General features: G+C 32.4%; 2 protein-coding genes across 2 annotated transcripts in view; one reads left to right on the top strand and one right to left on the bottom strand.

Annotated features, from left to right (window-relative positions):
* The window catches only part of LOC119837244 (centrosomal protein of 97 kDa), a 7,576-nt gene extending 6,952 nt beyond the window's left edge, over positions 1–624 (top strand). Inside the window, exons 14-15 of the mRNA XM_038362763.1 lie at positions 179–246; positions 519–624. Coding sequence (XP_038218691.1) covers positions 179–246; positions 519–624 — 174 coding nt within the window. The remainder of the gene's footprint in view (positions 1–178; positions 247–518) is intronic.
* Positions 625–5,634: 5,010 nt separating this feature from the next.
* Positions 5,635–19,017, bottom strand: LOC119837356 (peptidyl-prolyl cis-trans isomerase D). The gene is made up of 8 exons (XM_038362917.1): positions 18,751–19,017; positions 18,031–18,168; positions 16,886–16,992; positions 14,188–14,373; positions 12,451–12,570; positions 11,598–11,763; positions 11,309–11,412; positions 5,635–10,759 (listed from the first exon to the last, which is right to left on the bottom strand). The coding sequence occupies exons 1-8, from the start codon at positions 18,821–18,823 to the stop codon at positions 10,505–10,507; spliced, it is 1,149 nt and encodes a 382-aa protein (XP_038218845.1). The 5' UTR covers positions 18,824–19,017; the 3' UTR covers positions 5,635–10,504.
* Positions 19,018–20,078: the final 1,061 nt, after the last annotated feature.

Genomic DNA, 20,078 nt, shown 5'->3' with positions numbered 1-20,078 from the left:
TATGAGAACCTCAAAAAAAAAAGCAAAAAAGAAGCCGCAGTGATAATCACTTATTACATTACACCTAAGTCACAGCGTTCGGATTTCCCTAGCAATAGTATTGAGGATATTAACTTTAATTACTTGTCTAGCTGGTTAGTTAAATGGCTAAATAGTTATGATTCATACATATTATCAGGAGGAGAGAGTGAGTTGGTTGCGGCGGCCGCAGTCTCTCGCTCTGCCCTCTTCGCCGAGAGAAAACACGTAAGTACAAAAAATAATTCTTTTCAACATAAAAAGTCACCAACGTCCCTGGGGAGGGAGGTAACACTCTAAATGCGTAAATGGGTCTAAATGAAAAAGAAGGGATATCACTTCTTAACCGTGGAAAATATCGTCACACATTTTTTATTTTATTGTAACTGATAAATAAGATAAGCAAAATCTTTATTATATTAATGTGTAATTTCGGCGTGGGAAAACAAACAAATAAATATACGTTATTTATTGATTTGTATTTCTATTTTCCTTCACAGGGACAAAACCGAAGTGGAAACTTTAGAAATAGAGAGAACGGAATCGGTTATAGAGGAACAAGAGCAAAGCATACCCGCGAATGAGCAAGAGTTACTCGCTGAATGAACGACGTTTCTAGAAACACGTGTGTAATATCACTTCGATTGTTGTAGACTCTATTTGTTGGGAGATAGAGTCTGTTTTTGAATGAATAATTTTATTTTCAAATTCGAATATGTTCTGAAATCTCGTCTTTGAAGAGGTGATAAATTTTTCTTATTTTTTTTATGTAAAATTCATTTAATTATGATCTGTTTTGCGAGATTGCAAACTGTAGAAAAACTGTGATTCATAAATTCGCTTATAATTTTCTATATACTCTACTATAATAGATGTAAAACGGATACCGTACTTTTGAAAGTTGTGTAGAGTTACTTTTGTATGTTATAATTTTTAGTGTTCACTATTAGAAGTGCTTATTTGTTTGTTTTTTATTTATTTTGTAGTTAATGGTTGTATACTATAAGGACGAGCCTTTGGTTTACATTCTATTCGTTAATAAAAAAAAATTAAACATCGTTAGTTTACGGATTTACTTATAAAAGTTAAATAGCATACACTGCCATAACAATATAAAGAATCGAAGTGATATGTCGCATGTTATAATACGCTTTATTATTTAAGTCGTAAGGGTCAATGTGGTACGCGCTTTACCGCTTATAAAATACGCACGCTGCCTCTTTCTTTCGTTGTAAGTGTGAGCGAGACAGGCGTCTCTTTAATGTAAGTAGCGAGCATGTGATGGAATAATTTAAGCGTTTTGTAATATTGTCTTAACCGATTTGGGAAATGGTTATTAATACGAAGCAATTTTTTTTGTTGGTGTAGTCGAATTGATTTTTTTCATAATTCTTTTAGTGACTAATATGAACAATTTATTTTTGTAAGCATAAAATTTATAATTTTTCGCGGCATACGTAAATTGTCGATGATATGATTGCTTATATATAAAGTAAATAGAAATTTAATAACCAATTTGAATTTATTTTTAATCGTTGACCATTGAATGTAAACTTCTAAAATAAGTTAATTTTAGTTAAATAAATTTATAATTGTTAAATTGGCGCGTAAAAAGACATTTCGAATTTTGGAACGACTGATTTTCATTATTATAAATTATAATAAAACATTACATCAATACGTAATATAAATATACAAACCAAAAATATATCAGCCATTTTTTTCCTTGGATTCTGATTTCGTAATTCATAAATTTGATCATAAATAACTAGATTTTCGTTTTAATTTTTTGCAAAAAAATTAAAATAAAACTTATTACAGAAATATTGTTTAAAACATCATTTTCACTGCCATCACGAATTATCTATCTAAAAGTAAAGAGAAATATTAAAATTAATATAATGACTCGAATGAGCTTCTATAGTTAAGTTATATTAAAAGTATTAATAATTTTAAATATATATTTGTTTTGACATCATCATTGCTTACAAAGTTATCGGCATTCAAAATTACACAACCGTAAAAAGTATGAACTATGAGATATTAACATGAATAATAATAAAAAATAGATTTCAGTAGAGAGTTCTAAGTAGACGATGTGTTATTATTAATTTGTTTCGTTTTTTTTTTTCATTGAAGTTATTTTAATTATTATTAAACTTCATCCAATGTGACCTTTTATTTATTTATCTTGAATAAAAAAACAGTGGTACAATTTAATTATAAATATATATATATATATATAAAAAGAACGGTCGAAATACGCACACGCAGAGCTAACAGATCAGTTTGTCAAACGATTGTGCAACTTATTTCATAGGTCATAAGCGCTAGTTTAAGGTTTATTTATTTCTGTAATCGTGGAGTTATAGTTAAGTTTTCTAAAAGCTTTACATTTGTCACACTGTACAAAGTACGTCACGAATCTCTCACGCTTTTTATATTAGTATATAGATTTTGTTTAGTTGTAGCTATGTATCTTGTGTATAACGGTTCAATCACACAGAGCCAGTGATAATTGATGTCAAATAAGATTTACCAAAATCAACCTTATTTTAATGATAAATATTTATTAGTCGAATGACAAATGGCACGAGAAAAGTTATTTTGTTGGCTCTGTGTGGAAGGACCATAATTCTAATATAGTTCTTAGTTCTTACATAGGGCCAGTGATTTGAGTCGCGTTGTGTTAATAATGGGAATGATTATTTTCTAACGAATCTTTCATACGTATTTTCTAACTAAAAATATGTTAACTAATATTCACCAATCTCAGTATTCGCTAAGTTATTTTACATTTTACTAGTCATTTTTATTATTTTTCACGTATAGGTACTATTTATGATTGACGACTATTGCGATGTATATTGTTCTTTGTCAAATAGAATAATAAAAGAAATATTATAGAATGAAAAATCATTAGAAAACGGAAAACAAATGCAGTAGTGATGAAATACATCATCATCATCATCATCTTCAGCCCATACATGTTCCCACTGCTGGGACACAGGCCTCCTATGAGGGTTCAGGTCATAATCCACCACTATGGCCAAGTGCGGGCTGGCAGATGTCACATGTTGTCGAACTTTTGATTCTTGGACATGCCGGTTTCCTCACGATGTTTTCCTTCACTGTTTTAAGCAGTGGTGATGTTATCCACATGTGCAGAGAAATTGAAAAATCAATCTATTGATGAAATACATGGTACGTTCTAAATGCTTTTTATGAAAATAAAACACATCAACTTTGCAATAGTCAAACAATACAAGAATTGTTGGTTCATTATATTGCAGCATTTAATTCACGTATTTTACAAATATTTACAAATAGTAACTTTTTAAAACAACCATTGGGAGTATAGCTTCGGAAACAAAGAGGAATATACATCGCTTATAGTGAAATAAGTATATCGTGTATAATTTTGTATTTCCATTTATCTCGATCCCAAAGGCAGGCTATATATTTTGTATCACAGTATATCGCGTAACCCCACTGTCACTCGTTAGCATATAAATATTTAGTTTTAATGTTGCTATCAACCAATTGAAAAAGACCAAAATATATTTTTGCTGAGATTTTTTTATTGTATTTCTGCTGTTTCGGTGCGTGACTTTACACTTGCAATATAGTTCAATGATTATTTATTATCAGTCGCTTAAACCAAAGAATACGGATTGCTTTTTTAATTTATTTATTTATTTACTTCAGGCAACATACATTAGGTACCGTTAAATTATCTTCAATAGCTTAAAATTTGTTATCATATACTTAGTGCTACTGCGTGGTTTTACCAATCCGTAAAATTAGATTTATGTAAACAAATAAAACGAAATATTTTGCAAGTGTAAGCAGCCTTCGATGAAAGCGTGGACTGCATTTGATAACAGACCTGAAAAGACAATAGTTTTTATTTTTATAGTACGTTGGCTAACATCGAACTTTTGTAAATCTTCACCCTTCGTTTATTTCAAAGAAGTTATTGTATCAATATGTATAGTTTTTTTTCTTGTTTTGGTAACTGAAAAGCGATTACGTAAATTGCATTAAAAGACAAGGGTGTTACCGTGAAGTCTCAAAGTAGTACTAATTCTAGTGTAGGGAAAAAGACAAAGCTACATAGCTCATGTAGCGACACTGTCTCACTGGAATTAGTACTATTTTATGACGTCACGGTAACCTCAAATTACTCTCTAGGTTATATGTCGCTGTACGGTTCCCAAAGACACTTGCCGTCCTACTTCAATTATATAGCGTACCCACCTTATTTGTTATCGTTTCGTTAGAGCCTGTATTTATTGTTTTATAAAAATATTTTGAAAACATGTGCTGTTTTATTTTTATAACTTGATCCTCCATTTTTATTCCTCATCTATGACAAATAGGTAATTTGCTTTTTTTATCTTTTAGTAAGTATAAGTGCAAAAGAATAGAAGGTAATTGTTCGTGAGACAGCATTCGAGCCCACTTTATCATATACAAATCGATATGAAAAATTAGATTTGGAAGCAAAACAGAGGTACTGTTAGGAATGGTTAGTTGTTTTTAATACACAGGAAATTTAAATTCATCCAAGCATAAAATTGGGATTGCGTTTGATGACTCTATAGCTAAGTGGGCTTTGACCGAATCTATCGCCATGCGCCAAGGAAAATTGGATGCTAATCCACAATATTCTCTTTTTGTATACAGAAAAATTATCAATAGAAAAAAAATCATGTCATCGCAGAAGACAACCATTCGACTTTCAAATTAATTGATGGTTTATCTTGATTTCTTTTTTCATAAATAGATTTTACATAAATACATCAGTTATTTCCTCATTAACATTTATAAGTTTTTTTTTATGTCACAGCGGGCATCTGAGCTGGTGGTTCGCCTGATGGTAAGCGATCACAACCACCCATGAACATTCGCAAATGTAGCCTTTGCGAATGCGCTGCCCGCTTTTATGGGGTAAGGGAAAAGGAAAGGATTAACGACTGGAAAGAAGGAATGGACTGCAAGCGTGCTCGACTTCCACAAAAAATTATGATTCATGCTTAGATTAATTCATATATTAATTTAAATCTCTAAGAATCCTCGCTTGTGAACTGCATCACAGCTTAAGATGATGAGGCGAATTGGAAGCTGCCCTAAACATGCCTAAACGTAACGTAGCGCTTATTGACACGGAATTACGGAACAATCTGAATCTGGTGCCAGAAGTGTTTTCAAGCTTTTCGTGGGTAAAAAACTGAATAGACATTGAAGCTTCGTCAGATAGAATGCGAATTTTCATACTATAATATAAAATTTAACATATTTTTTACTATAATAGGGACAGACGGCTCACATAAAAAGTAGCATAAGCCTAATAGTCAACAACATCTCGATCACCGAGCTTTCGTGTAAAAAGTCAGATATGCGATAATAGTAAAATTAGTTAAACTTCTGTTCACTATCCAAGTGGTAATACTATACAGCAAGGTGTATCGAGAATGCATCTGTACTAATTTTTCGTTTCGGTTTACAAACCGGTACATCGTCCAATACCACACACGATATTACAATTTATATCATAAAAGAACTTAGCGACTCGTGTAAAAGGTAGTAGACATAGGAGAAGAATAGAAGACGTTTTTATTAAAAATTTGTATATTATTATGTCATGTAGAGTCCAGTATAAAACTATAACTATTGTGGAATCGGCTAATCCAGAAACGGTTGAACTATAATTTGACGACACTTACTTTCTCCTTTATTGTCATTTTAAATGATGTACTTCAGGTATTAAGAAATTAACTAAGTCTACAGTTTAAGTAGATTACACTTAAATCAATAATAAGACCCATTACTAGTTTATGGCTGAAGAAGAAAAGAGTAATAGAATGAAAAATTATCTTCTTGGAGTAAATATCCAGCAATATCACGTCTTTGAATGAGAAAATATAATATCAATACAACGATCCATACCAGCTTAATCTTGAAAAATAGTAACCAGAAAAAATCGATGATGAAATGCTAGTAATCGTCTTATATATTGGATTATTAAAACTAGTCCCACAACAGTAAGTTATCGTCATAAATGATAGTCCAAAAGCTAATCTAATTGTGACTTATAATTACATTACTTAATCTAAAATTACATATAACTTATTATTATGCTCGAGTCCGGTTGTATTCTAAAAATGGAAATCCAGCTATTGGTTACATTATCGTGTGATTACTGTATATTAAATGCTATTTGTTTGATAAAGAATAAAAGCTGTTGTTACAAACTTAATACAATGCCACAAACTAATCTCTGAAATTGTGAAACATTTAACTGAATGTTGAATTGTCATTGTTTTCTGTTAAGTTCTCTGTGTGTTTTATTATCTTTCTCTATTTTAGTTGTTAGATATTTTAATTGTTAAATATGCCAAAAGACATCAAAAGTAATGATGTATGAATGAGCCCCGATTATTATTGTAAAGGATAAGAATAATTCTAAAGTTTACACAGAAGCGACGGTGACGACATCCCTCATTTCAGAGATATATTGGTGGCCTGTAGATACATATCGTACTAATTATCAACAGCTTTTGGAATATTACATATCATAATTGCAATTTCAATTATACACTGAGTGATAATGACAAAATATTTACTCTTTTTTGTCGGTAGGTGGTATAATATGTAAAATAGATCTTTGAGTGAAGGAAAACTGATAGGAAAATAGTTTGGGTACTGTTACACCAATTGCCTATCATGAATTGTAATATTGCACGAATTATATTCCAGGTGAATATGTTTATCTATTTCGCTCTTATGAAATTATTAAATTTACTTGATTAAATAGACGATTTTTATAAGAATTTAAGAAGGCAAAGAATATAAAAGAAATTTGAAAGTACTCCACCAAAACTGCGCTGTTGAGTGATGTAAGATAGAGACATCGAGAGTAAACACATTGCCATCCTTATCTTACACTGTTTAATAGGTGTCAAACTACGGTACATCAAATAACAAAGGGAGTTTACACGTTTTATACTATAATTATAAGACGTTTTATAATATTCGTATACTTCACTATGGCTCCTTATCGTGGCTATTGAAACTATACAAGTATTTACTATATATCACTGTATTTGTATATACCTACACAAATTGTCTCGCCTATTGTAAACGATTTACAAATAGCAAATTACGATAAATGGTTGTACAAAATCTATACATATATCTGTACATTGACGTACAATTAATAAGTAGGCCCATAAATACGCAAAAGATTGTCCGAGACAAAAATCTGTTTATGCGTCTGTTAGGCAAAATTATCTAATTAGCGTGTGCAGATATATATAATACACTTTGAACATTACCATCGCGAAATAAAGTGTAAATTTGAATGAATAGTTTATACAACGCCCCTCGGATCATTTTAGGCGCCCTCTTAATAGGCGTTTGTGACGTTAATGATACTGTAAATATTGAGACTTTCGCTATTTACATATTAAAACAAATTAGCTTTTACATAATAGATAATATTTAAACTATCTACAAAAAGAAACCCAGTTAGATCACTACGAGTTAGTTGAACTATCCAAACAAAACCAACAAGTTAAATTAAAAAATACAGATGAACATAATTAAAAACATTTTTTTTTCTAAGTGTTTTTATTGATGTTCAGACATTATAAGTAATACGTAACGACGGAGATCATTTAAGCATACACTAACACGTATACTTGAAGATAACTTAAAAATAGCCTAACCAATAACTATGTATTTACAATCCGTTTTAAATACACGAATAACGATGTTTCCTAGATTTACACACGACGACGCGACAAGAGTGTCTCGAGTTCTTAGCAAAGTGCCTAAGAGTAACAACCGATAATAGGGTAGTTCCAATAACGGAAACTTATTGTACGTGGCTGATTTTTCTTGTCACCGATATAATAACTATTTTAATCTATATTATATAATTATCAGCCCATATATGTACCCACTGCAAAGACACATACCATAATGGGTTCAGACCATAATCCACTACCTAGCTCATTGGCACATGTCGTAGTACTTTTAGTACTTCGACATGTGACCAGGTGTGAATCATCACGATATTTTCCATCACCGTTTCGAACAGTGATCATGTCGATAATGATCAGATAACTTGAATAATCTTTTCATCATTGCACGCTCGTCTGGTCCCGAATCCTTAACTTTTCGATTTAGGTTCGAGTTATTTCCCCAAAAATTAAGACATACTTATTCATACTATTCTAAATTCGGTAATCACCCATATGAACTCTATTTCACAGGCACACATAAAAATTTCAATACCGATATTAATTGTCAATTATTTGTCGAACATACACGGATGTCATACAACATATATAAATCTAGGAACAAAACTGCATATATTCTGAACGATTCTTGAATGTACGTATTAATTGAAACATAAGAAAACACATCGTAATATTTTTTACACAAATTAAGATCATTGCTTAACCATACGCTATATTTGAAATTAAGATTTGTGGTCGTTTTTCATAAATTTTAGTTATAAAAAAATTTCGAATACGAATATAATAGAGATGACAGACATAATGTAAATTTCTGCTGAATCACCAGCTCTCAAACGTAATTTATCGTAACGTCTGTCAGTTTTCAATAATTCAAAATTAGTAATATTACACATTAAGAATCACAACAGCTGCTACGAGATATCAAGCCAAACTCAATCTAAATGTACTCAAAATGGTTTGCCGCACTTCTCTATAAATTACAAACGACAGTCGCTACCTACATATAAACTGATCATAACAACAAGGAAAAATATTTAAGTGTATAAAGAAACACCACTTACACATTGACACTTTGACACTTACACGAAGTGCAAGTCTTGGAGTAATTTATGCCGTTATCCAATTTACTTATGTATAAAAATGTATAAAAACCGCTAGAAACCCCTACAACTTTCTAGTCTAATATATCTGGCACTTCCAATTCGCTAGTTGATATAGCACCATCGGATTTTAAGCATCCTCCATATTTTCCGCATCTCTAACTTTATATCTCCATACTAGAGCTACTGTTCCATTCAAATCATTTCCTATTCTGCCTATTTTTTCAATATCTCAGAAAGTCTCTTTACTCTTTGTTAAGTTCTGTTTCATCTCTCGTCATTTTAGCAATAACATTTGACCCTTATATTAACACTGGTACATATAATTTTCGCACTGTCATTCGAGTCAAATCTCACCATACATATCTCTCATAAATCCCTAAAAACAGTAAATATCACGCTAGTCTCCTCTCCGATTGTAACTGTTACGTTAAGTTTAGAAAATATATAATCAATAGCTGATAATTGATGTTCAATCATCTTTCTTAACAATTCTTCTACACACTTTTTCTTTTATCTAGAAACGACTCCTTTTCCTGTCCAATATCGTATAACGTCTGGTCATTGTGACCAGCTTATGACCAAATAATTTACGTCTCAATCAATATAAATCATTTATAAAAAAAATTAATCGAACACTTGTGCGTCAATTTACTCCAAATAATCTACGAATGGAATAAGCCAAATAATATTAACGATTCTAATTCAATAACTCAATAATATTTTGCTACAAATAACAGGATTAAGGCACTATTATTCACGGCAAGACATACAAAAGCGTTAATTTTTTTATAATTGCGTTGATATATCAATTTTTTTCACAATTTCTAGTTAATCAAATTTTCTATTCATAGCATTTAAACTTTTTTTTTAATAAAAATGATTACTGACGAAAGTGTAATATCAACTTAACACACAAAAAGGACTGTTCAACACATTGCATATCAAATATTAACATCGATTTAGTATAAAACTACAAAAGAGTATTAAATCGAAAATAAATTTCAATATCAAAAAATTAATTGTTCAATAGTAAAATTATGGACTAATTGTAAAAAACTAACAACGTTCTAAATTCATAAAATTTCCTAAATAATAAATCGTAATATAGAAGCGAAAGTCAAAATTAAATATGTCGATTTTCGATTTCAATTTCGAAATTCGAATATGCTCCACGACACAGCAGCGTGTGCGTGACTTACATCTGTGTTGTGTATGTGTAAACACGAAATTTGAAAGTAATGGATTTTGGATTTATATTTTAAAACCTACGCTTGCTATTCTTAAACGCAAAACGCTAAAAGTGATATTTTGTAACTTATACAAGTCAATGCTAGCACGCTATCTCTCTCGCTTTAATAATGACGTTTTACCCACAGAAAGAGATAGCCATACATAAAGAAGGCTCGATAAATAAGTAAGAACCAAATTGCACTCTACACAATTACGCCTGCTTTTTGCATGTATTTCCTCGGTTTCATTAATCAGTTAGTACAGTACGTGTTTCTCCATGTATATTTTACGTATTCATCAGCAAGTACAACAGATCTCGAAGCGATCGACACACATTTCTACGGCGATATTCACATCTTATAAATAACAACATTCAACCTCAACTCAGTGATGTCCGAAGGCGGCTCCTTTTTCTTTTTGGTCACGAAAAAATTTTGACAACCTCTGTTTTTGGATTTCGTTGTAATTTTTATTGGTCATTTTCACTTCCTCCAAGAGTCTTTGCACGGCTTTATTGTTCGGCGACACTTTGTCCGCCAGTTTGAGATCCGATAGCGCCGCGTCGTAGTTCTTAAGGGCGAAATTCGCTTGGCCGCGCCGGTACAGCGCTTTCTCGTTTCTCGGGTCGATGCGTAACACCTTTGCATAGAAATGTGTTTTAAGTGTTTATAAAAAATACCATAACAGTATAAGTTACTAGCATTATATCGCACCTTATTTTCAGAATCTTAAAATTACATATTTATCATATGTAGAAATTTAAAAGTTACTTTTGATATATCCGAGATTGGACAGTTTCTTATCTAAAATGGTTGTTTCTAGACGTGCTATTTTTATAAAGCTTTGATATAGAAGTTGCCCTTGTGTGGACCCTCGTAAACCTGATTTGTGGGGATTTGTATGTGTTGTTAGTAGATTTTATAGGTTACGCAAACACGCAATGATAGGGTCAGTATACGACTGTGCTCTATGCAGTAAAAGTCTAAATACGAGAAAAGTACACGTAGACGAGTGTATGTGAGTGTGCAATTGTGTATATGTATGGTAAACGTGCGCGCGCGCATGTGTGTATTATGTCTGTGTGAGCGTAGTGGCGTTGGGCTGGGTGTGTGTATATGTGCGCCCGCGTTTGTGTGTGTGTGTGTGTGTGTGTATATGTGCGTGTGTGTGTATGTGTGCGTGTCTCACCTCGCTGCAGCACTTGAGCGTGGCGGCGTGCCGCTGCAGGCGCGCGTAGCACGCGGCGAGGTTGAGGCTGCACTGCGCCCGGTACGTCTCCATCATTTCGTACACTGCGCGTATTAAAACAAAGTTATTCTACTAAGAAACAAAATGGATAGAAGCATAACTCGCATTAATTGCCCAACGAAAGGGGGCGTGGTGTAAAAATTACACTGCGACACGTGATCAGTATTCTAATTGTTGGATATATCTATACTTGATATATATATGTATATGTGTATACAAGGACACTAACACTTCTGCCGCTGCTGGCCGTCGGCGGCGGGCAGCGCGCTGGCCGCGTGCTCGACGTACCGCAGACACTTGCTGTACTTGCCGGCCGCCGCCTTGTAGCGCGCGCCGCCGAAGTGCGCGTTGCCGCTGCACTTTATGTCCTGTATGCCGGCCAGCAGCTCCTCCATCTGGGGGCCAAGTCTGCTATTTATTCGACTGACCGAAAGAGGTTAGGGTTTATCGAACGTAAATATGAGGTGGTAAACAGTTTCATATATAAGGTGTAGGCAATATAATAAACATAGGCTGTACTGGATGCAATCGTTAAGTGTGCACAGGCGATTATTCCATAACTGTTACAGATATCAAAAAAACTTTAAACTGATATCGAAAGAAATAAATAAAATGACAATAATAACATTTTAAAATTTTCAATTAACATGCAGTGTGATCTCACCTGATCAAATCGTACCTGAGCTCTAACTTCAGAAGTGTGTAGAAAACTTAATGATAACACCCTGTATATACGGCGCCCGCAAAAAATTTATAAAACTCCTCACGTCATTTATGGAAGTATAATAATCGAACCATAAACGCCATATTTCATAACACACATTTTACAATTGTATATTTATATATATATGTATCCCATATACTATATAATCTATACGATTCCATTGTGTATAGTACTTTTCCAAGATCATCTTGTTGATCTTTGAAAACTTTCATTTAATTCCAAGTTAGATCAGACCTACTCTAATAGATAAGATTAGAAAATTACAAACATTCTCAACCATCTGAGGGTAGACGAATAGAGATTTAGATTTTTTGTCTACCCTTCGTCACTTAAGTCTAGGTTTAAATTTAGAATTTACAGTTAGCTCGGTCCTCAGGTCTTCAGGAAACTCCGGCAGCCGATCTGATGTACCGTCCCTGCAGCACACATCCCACGTCTCCAGGTCTGTTATCTCCCCACAATCCTCTATGACGCATTGCTGAAATGATCACATTTTCAAAAGAGTTAATAAATGGATCATTTGGAGGTTCGCCTGTGTCAATTATCATCTGTGAATAGGTAGAGAAGAATTTTAATACTTATAATAAGGAGGTTGTCTTTCTGTTTGTCGAACTATAATCGATAACAATAGATAATAATAACATAAAAAAAATCATTCAACTTTGATCTTGGATTATTACTGAGAAATATATTCTCGTTTTCCAAAATCGAATAGTACAGTCGAAATGGAGCAAAGTTTTCGATCGAGATTAATTTAATTTTAAACCACAGCACAAACGTGCGTCTTAATATTTAGAGGTATTTTTCAATCGATTCAAATTTCGAATTCCCAATTTGAAATGAACATTCGATTCGGAAGTAAAGCCCCAATACAAAATATAGGCAAAATAATTTTGTAAAATTAAAGCCTCTACGAAAAATATAATTTATGATTAAAAAAGGTAACTAAGCGCAGTATAAAATGATATAAATTAAACAGCAGATAGTTCTAGAATATCTAACGAACTGACTTATTTGCTTATCGCACATACATAAATAATTAGTCACATACAAATCAGTTGAAAAGTAAATAATGGCTATGAATACTCGCTAATCGTTTTCTACCATCCTTATAAAATTTATTTATTAATTTAATATAAAAAGATATGGTTAATTAAGTGCATAAAGGTACATATATACTATTACTAGCGCCCCGCACCGGTTTAAGAAGTATAAATAACAAAACTTAGTAATTACGAAAGGTTACAATTAATACTTGAACTTGACACTTGCCATGAATTGTTTATGAATATTTTACCCGGCTTCAAAAGAGGGGATATCATTTTTTTTCTTTATAACATCCAAAAGTTTATGTATAGACTTGCTTCGAAATATACAATTTAGTAGACATCGTTGTCGTGCTTCTTCAAAACATATCCCATTGTGTTGTGTACCTACAAAAAAACTCTTTTGCGAGCTAATGATTAAATTTATACTATTTAATAACTTCTTATAGGAGTGAACCGGTTCGTTACGTAACGCGTTACGGCGGCTTTCTATCTGGTAAATATATTTTCTCTTACGTATTCGGTAATATTAATTTAGATTATCATTTCTGCCGGGCTTTACGAGGCATAAATGTCTTTTTTATATCACAGTTTACGATATTACAACATTCGCGGTCATCTTTATGTGAAATTAGCTGATTCTTATGGTTTTCTTTATTAGTACAACTTGTTTAATTAAGTTTTTTCAAAGGACCAACTAGTCCTTATTATCTATGAGCTGTTTCGTCGTTCAATGAGCGTTATCGGTCTTTGAGCGTAACATATATAATATGAAAGAAACTTGTGTTAGATACATCACTTATGAATGCTAATAATATTATCTATGTTAAAACTAATAAGGAAAGAAATAATGTATATTTACATTTATTATTATAATATGAAGCTAAACGGTCCGTTCTATCACGCTGGGGGGTTTTTATCCGCTTTGAGTAGAATAATTACTATAATAAAACAAGTAAAAAGAACGGAAGCCTGGGCGAACGGCTAGTACTCTATGTGCGTATGCATGTATACTTTTTTATACGTGTAACGACGTAACGTGTACTCACCACACTAGGCCGGCAATCGTCCGCAGTCCGCTGCACCTCCTCCAGCACGCGCAGGCCGGCGCGCACGGCACCAAACACCACGTTGGTGCCGTCGAGGTGCGGGCACGGCACGCTGGTCACGCAGAACTGCGATCCGTTCGTGTGCGGCCGCCCCGCGTTCGCCATACTGAGCACGCCAGCCTCGTGCTGGAATATTTGCATGCTGGATACTGTACGCGTAGTTAATAAGACTAACGTATGGTATGGACTTTGCTACACGTGTCTCCAACTCAAGCATGGCACGCGTTCACTTATACGTGCTAAAAGATGTGTGTTATGCTTCAAGGGTTCGTGTGGTATACTGCTAACGATGATATAAGACAGACGCGGAGTTTGTATGGTTTATTGACTGGTCTCATATTGCTTTAAATTATTTACGAGTACAATTTTTCAATACGAGTATAACGTAACCTACTTACTTATACGTAAACCAAACTATGAAAATAAATAAATATATTGCTCGAAGCAATATACCTGGAATAAAATATACCTGTTTCATTTGCCGCGAGTGTCCGATATGCACTGTATATCTAGATAGTACGTGAATTGTATACTAGGGCTTTTGCTGGAATTTACGTATGTAAGTTTCATGTTTAGATATATTTTAAATAAACATTTTTTTATCGTATTACAAACACGTCTACATAATGTATAATAGAAGGACTATATGTTGATTGTATAGACTGGGTGTAAACCCCGGATCTAGGATTTAGGATATCTCTTGTATACATATTTTACAATATACTGGGACGTACTTTACTGAGCTTAGTAAAATTTTATTGTTTTTCGAACGATGAGTGTTAGATGCATTATATACGTAATCTTCATTCATAAAACGAAATGTTTTTATAAAATGCGTCTTTTATGATAAATATTTATATTTACAAAACTAACTTCAAACTGATTCATTCAAGCCGTGTTCTATCTTTCAAGTTATCTAAGAATCGTCAATTTGTCTAAAAATAAAGTTAATTGAAGAATTATTTAAATGATAGCATCATTTAAATAATCAACGCATAAATAATGGCTGCATGCTAATTAAAATTATACAGTCATTGGGTTATGACTTTTGTGTATTCTTCCATATACGTAAAAATAATTAATTAACAATATTTCATAATTTTAAACATGCTTTTATTTTAATTAAAAATAGCAGGACACGTTTGTATTAACGAATTCATATTTTTGTTTTTAAAAATAATCTTATTCTAAAATATCGTAAGCGCCAAATGACGTCATTCATACATAGGAACACAACGTGCAAAATTGGATTAAAAAAATCTGTAGTAGAAATATTGAATGACGATTATTTTCTACATTCCTTGAATATGGTAGAATACTACTAGTTATTAAATAGCTAGGTGCATATTATTATACGAATATCCATCAAGCATAAATCAGTAACGTATCAGATAGCTTAAACATCTCATACGTTCAATTATAATTAATGGAATTAATGGAATGGAAAAATATAACTAAAGCAAAGCAAACTCATTAAGGAAAAAGTTCCGCGAAGGATATAAAAAAAAAAACTGCATAGATAAGATGCACCACTATGATTAATAAAAAGTAAGAAAGCTAGAATTTGAAGCATGCACTTAACACACATTAAGGCCGGGCAAAAGTGGCGCGGGAATTCAGTGGAAGCTTTATAAGTATGGCTTTGAATAGCGCAAAAAAAAAATCTACGATTTATTCTAGAAAACTGTATAATACTACTAAAACATAAACACAGTACAGGCGCCGTCGCGTCTATTTTCATTTCTATATTCTTCAGGGACATGGTTCATTATAACTTGTTATTTGCCAGCCAATAAAGAAAGCCAACTAGACGCGAATGCAATTAGCTCAACTCATTGGCCACGAAAGCAATTTTCCGAAATATTTTTCTAGAATAATAATATACAATAGACTTAAATTATAATGATGGGTAAGTATACCTATCATCTAGTAAGAATCTAGGAAGATTCTAGAATATTTTCTCGTGCATATTTATGTGATATATCATTCTTACGAATGCGAATGGTAAAGTACAGGTCAGTTCAATTTCCAAGCGTAATGATAGCTATTTATAAATAAATTAACTAGCTGTTGACCGCGGCTTCGACCGCATGTTGACCGCAAATGAACATACGTGTCATATTTTTAGTATATAGATGGTGATATATCTGCCATACTGGAACTTCCCATGGAAATGCTAATGTCTATAGCGGTAAAACGTAGCCTATATAACTCTCTAATCTTCCCATAACTATACCCAGACATAAATATCTTTCTTCCTACTAATATTATAAACTAGAAAGATTGTAAGTATGGATGTTTGTTACTATTTCACGCGAAAACAGCTTATCGTTTGTGTATAACATTTGGTAAAGATAGATTGTAGTCTCGATTAGCAAATAGGCTACATTTACCCGGGTACCACGCGAATGACGCCGCGGGTTACAGCAAGTTATACCATAAATTCGCTTTATTGAGCATAGAAAGTAAGACAAACAAACAGACAAAAATACTTTCTCATTTTCGATATAAATGCGGAAAAAATGCAGAATCCTTAGATATTTAACTGATACATATGAACCTTTAGAGGCTTATTGCAAGCCTTATTCTGCATTTTGATAAGATATTCAAATGTCTCAAATTTTATCCAAAAACCTACCTTGAGTATAAAGTTTTCATCTTCAAATGTTGGTCCGTAAATACTCTCACCGCCGGTCCCATCACCATTAATAATATCTCCACCTTGTACCATAAACTGTGATATTGCTGAAATATTGTCAATTATTGAAGTCAACCTCTTTAGTTGAGCACTTTTTGATTGTGAAGAACATGTTCTCATCCAGCCTTTATTTCAAATTAAAAGACCCATCTATTGACCTTATTTTATTGTATAGTCATTAGATTTTTTTTTATATGCAGTCAGTAGCTCAAATTAAAATTTTTACAAAAATGATATCGAATACATAATTTAAAACTAATATTGGTTATCATCATGTTCCTTTTTTTATTTGCCGAATGGTTTTTAGGTGACTGACGCATATACCAACATATTAATAGATAAAAAAAAACTACTGAACATTTTTTTAGGGTCTACAAAACATCTATTTTGCATTGCAATTAACTTTTTTTTTAATTTGAATGGCTAAAATGGTCAGGTTATTGTTTTATTATAGATTAAAAAAACAGAGAATATAAAGCCACATTTAAAAAAGTATTTGCACTTTCATTGACATTTGCATTGTCCTGGTTAATTAAGAAAAGAAAATTTTAAAGTAAAATATTACGAATATATACTAATACTTAATATATTACTATAGTTATTCCAACAAACATGATTGCAGAGTGAAGGAAATGAATACTAAATGAATTTTAAATACTAAAAGACTTTTGGTTTACCTATGGACCAATCAGAAGCAATACTTTCTATCTCTTTTCCATACTATGTTATTTTTGAGAAAGAACTAGTTTTCATTGACCAGGGTCAAAGACCAAAGGTCTACAGTGGTTTATAGCAATGGTTTTGTCATTAAAGTGAGATAAACACACTGACTTTCCGATTTATAATATAGATTAACAATCACTGAAACCATCTTAGCAACAAGATATTTGCAATGTAGGAAAATTGATAATATGTTTACATATTCATTACAGTAATATTTAAACACAATTACATGCTAATGTGATAAGAAATGATAAATGTCTAAATTATGTTTTATATTAACTAACGTTAAATTCACATTCACTCACATCTCACATGATGTTATATGAAACATATGTATTATAAATAATGTGTAAATTTCTTACCTTTATGGAATTTCACGCCTTTATAATGTAAAGGTTTTCCTAACGTTCCAATTCCTTTCTCTCCAGTACACAGAGCTCTAAAATTCTCAGCTGTTCTTGGTACCACATCCCGCCGTAACTCTATCACCACACGACCAGCTAATAATAGTTGAAAATAAATTCAATTGTGAGTATATGTAATCAATATTGATTGGAAGCAGTATTTCTATTCAATTGCTAACACTTCAATCAATTAAACAGCTCTTAAAGTTATATAGAATGAAAAAAAAAAACTAAGCTTAAACATATCTCTTAATATTTTAATCTTGAATTTGAACTTATGATCCACGGGTCAGGTAAAACATTTAAAAGATATCACAAAAATTATGTTCCCAAACAGTGAAAATGACTTTATAATTTTAAAAGTATGAAGAAATCTTTGTAAATGAATATGATCTATACACTATCAATTGAAGTTAACTACAAAACAATTGCAATCTTATTGAAATGGCAGCCCTACAAACTTGTTGTTTTCATTTAGGTAAACAAAATATAAATTCAGATATTATGCACTTTGCAATGTTACGCGACCTCGTCCCACTGAACTGAATAAGAAATCAGTGAGTATAATGGATAAAATTATAAATAAATCGCACATATGAACTACATCAAAAAATGCAGTTAAGGATGTCATTTATGGAAAAAATTATTGGAATTAATTAGATGGCACTTTATACTAACCTTTAACACCGTCTATTGATATATCTAAATATACTAAAGGATTTCTTTGTTTTGTTTGAGTCTCCGATATCATTTTTATCCAGATCACATCGATGATAACACTTTTACGCTAGGATATTGATGTAAAAGCACAACCACAAACGTGTAATTGACGATCGCATTATTTTTTATTCAGAAATTATTCAATGAAACCATTAAACAAAATAAAAACAAAGAAAAGGACGGTTTGCGAATTTACGACCTACCTCAATCACAGAACGATATCTGAATGTCAAGTGTCAACTGTCAATTCCATTAAAACTCAAACGTCAGATAAATTATTATAGCGATCACGACAGCTTATTATAGGTACCACAAAACTCAATGAATGAATGAGATTAACCTACCATTCAAAATATTTTTTCTCAATAAGCAAGCATAGTAATAAAGTTATGGTAAGTAATAATTTTGCTTGTACTAAATAATATGATTTGGACTGCAAATATCTGTCATATATAGTTAAAAAAAAACCAATACTCTTAATTTTATTCACGCATTTTATGAAAAATCATAATATCGTATTTATTTTATCCATATTTTTTTATGTAATTCGTATTCTCATCTTCGAAAATGTTAATCGATTTATAAGTTGTTTTAGTATGAACTACGATAGTGTTAACTTGGTAACTACTTGCTAACTTGGTCGAACGGCCAATTTTCTGGTATCAGATGTAAATAGGTACATAGAACATAAAACATACTTACTTTACGTAAACTTACTTACTTCTCAAGGATGATTTTCACGAATGTTTATCACGTATGTGTGTGTGCTTGGACATTAAAGTTAAAAATTATAAGAGGAATCAGGTACCTTTCATTATGTTTTTAAGGATGTTTTGTATGAGGTAGTCGAGCACACTTCGGCACGAATTGAGCCAGCCGGGGAAGTACCACACCCCCACAGAAAACCGGCATAAAATTGCATACTGTTGTGTTTGGTTCGGTGAGTGGGAGCCGGAGGCCTATATCCTTTTCCATTCACTTTCCAGTATTTTCCTTTATTCCTATCATCAATCCTTTCTTAATCCCTTTCCAATTTAAAGCAGTGGTGGCTCAGTGGTGAGAACCTCGGACTTCAAAATCGATAAGTAATAGATAATTCGAGACCGGGCGAGCGTGCAGGAAATAAATTGATATTCAATTTATCTGCATATTATGTAGATAACATCACCACTGCTTAAAACGGTGAAGGAAAACATGGTGAGGAAACCGTCAATGAATAAAAAGTTCGACGACAAGTGACATCTGCCAACCCGCACTTGGCCAGCGTGGTGGATTATGACCTAAAC

The sequence above is a fragment of the Zerene cesonia genome, chromosome 27, assembly GCF_012273895.1.
Source record: "Zerene cesonia ecotype Mississippi chromosome 27, Zerene_cesonia_1.1, whole genome shotgun sequence".
In the NCBI taxonomy this organism is placed as follows: Eukaryota; Metazoa; Arthropoda; class Insecta; order Lepidoptera; family Pieridae; genus Zerene; species Zerene cesonia.
Note: the sequence above shows the minus strand (reverse complement) of the source record. Positions and strands in the feature narration are given on the sequence as shown.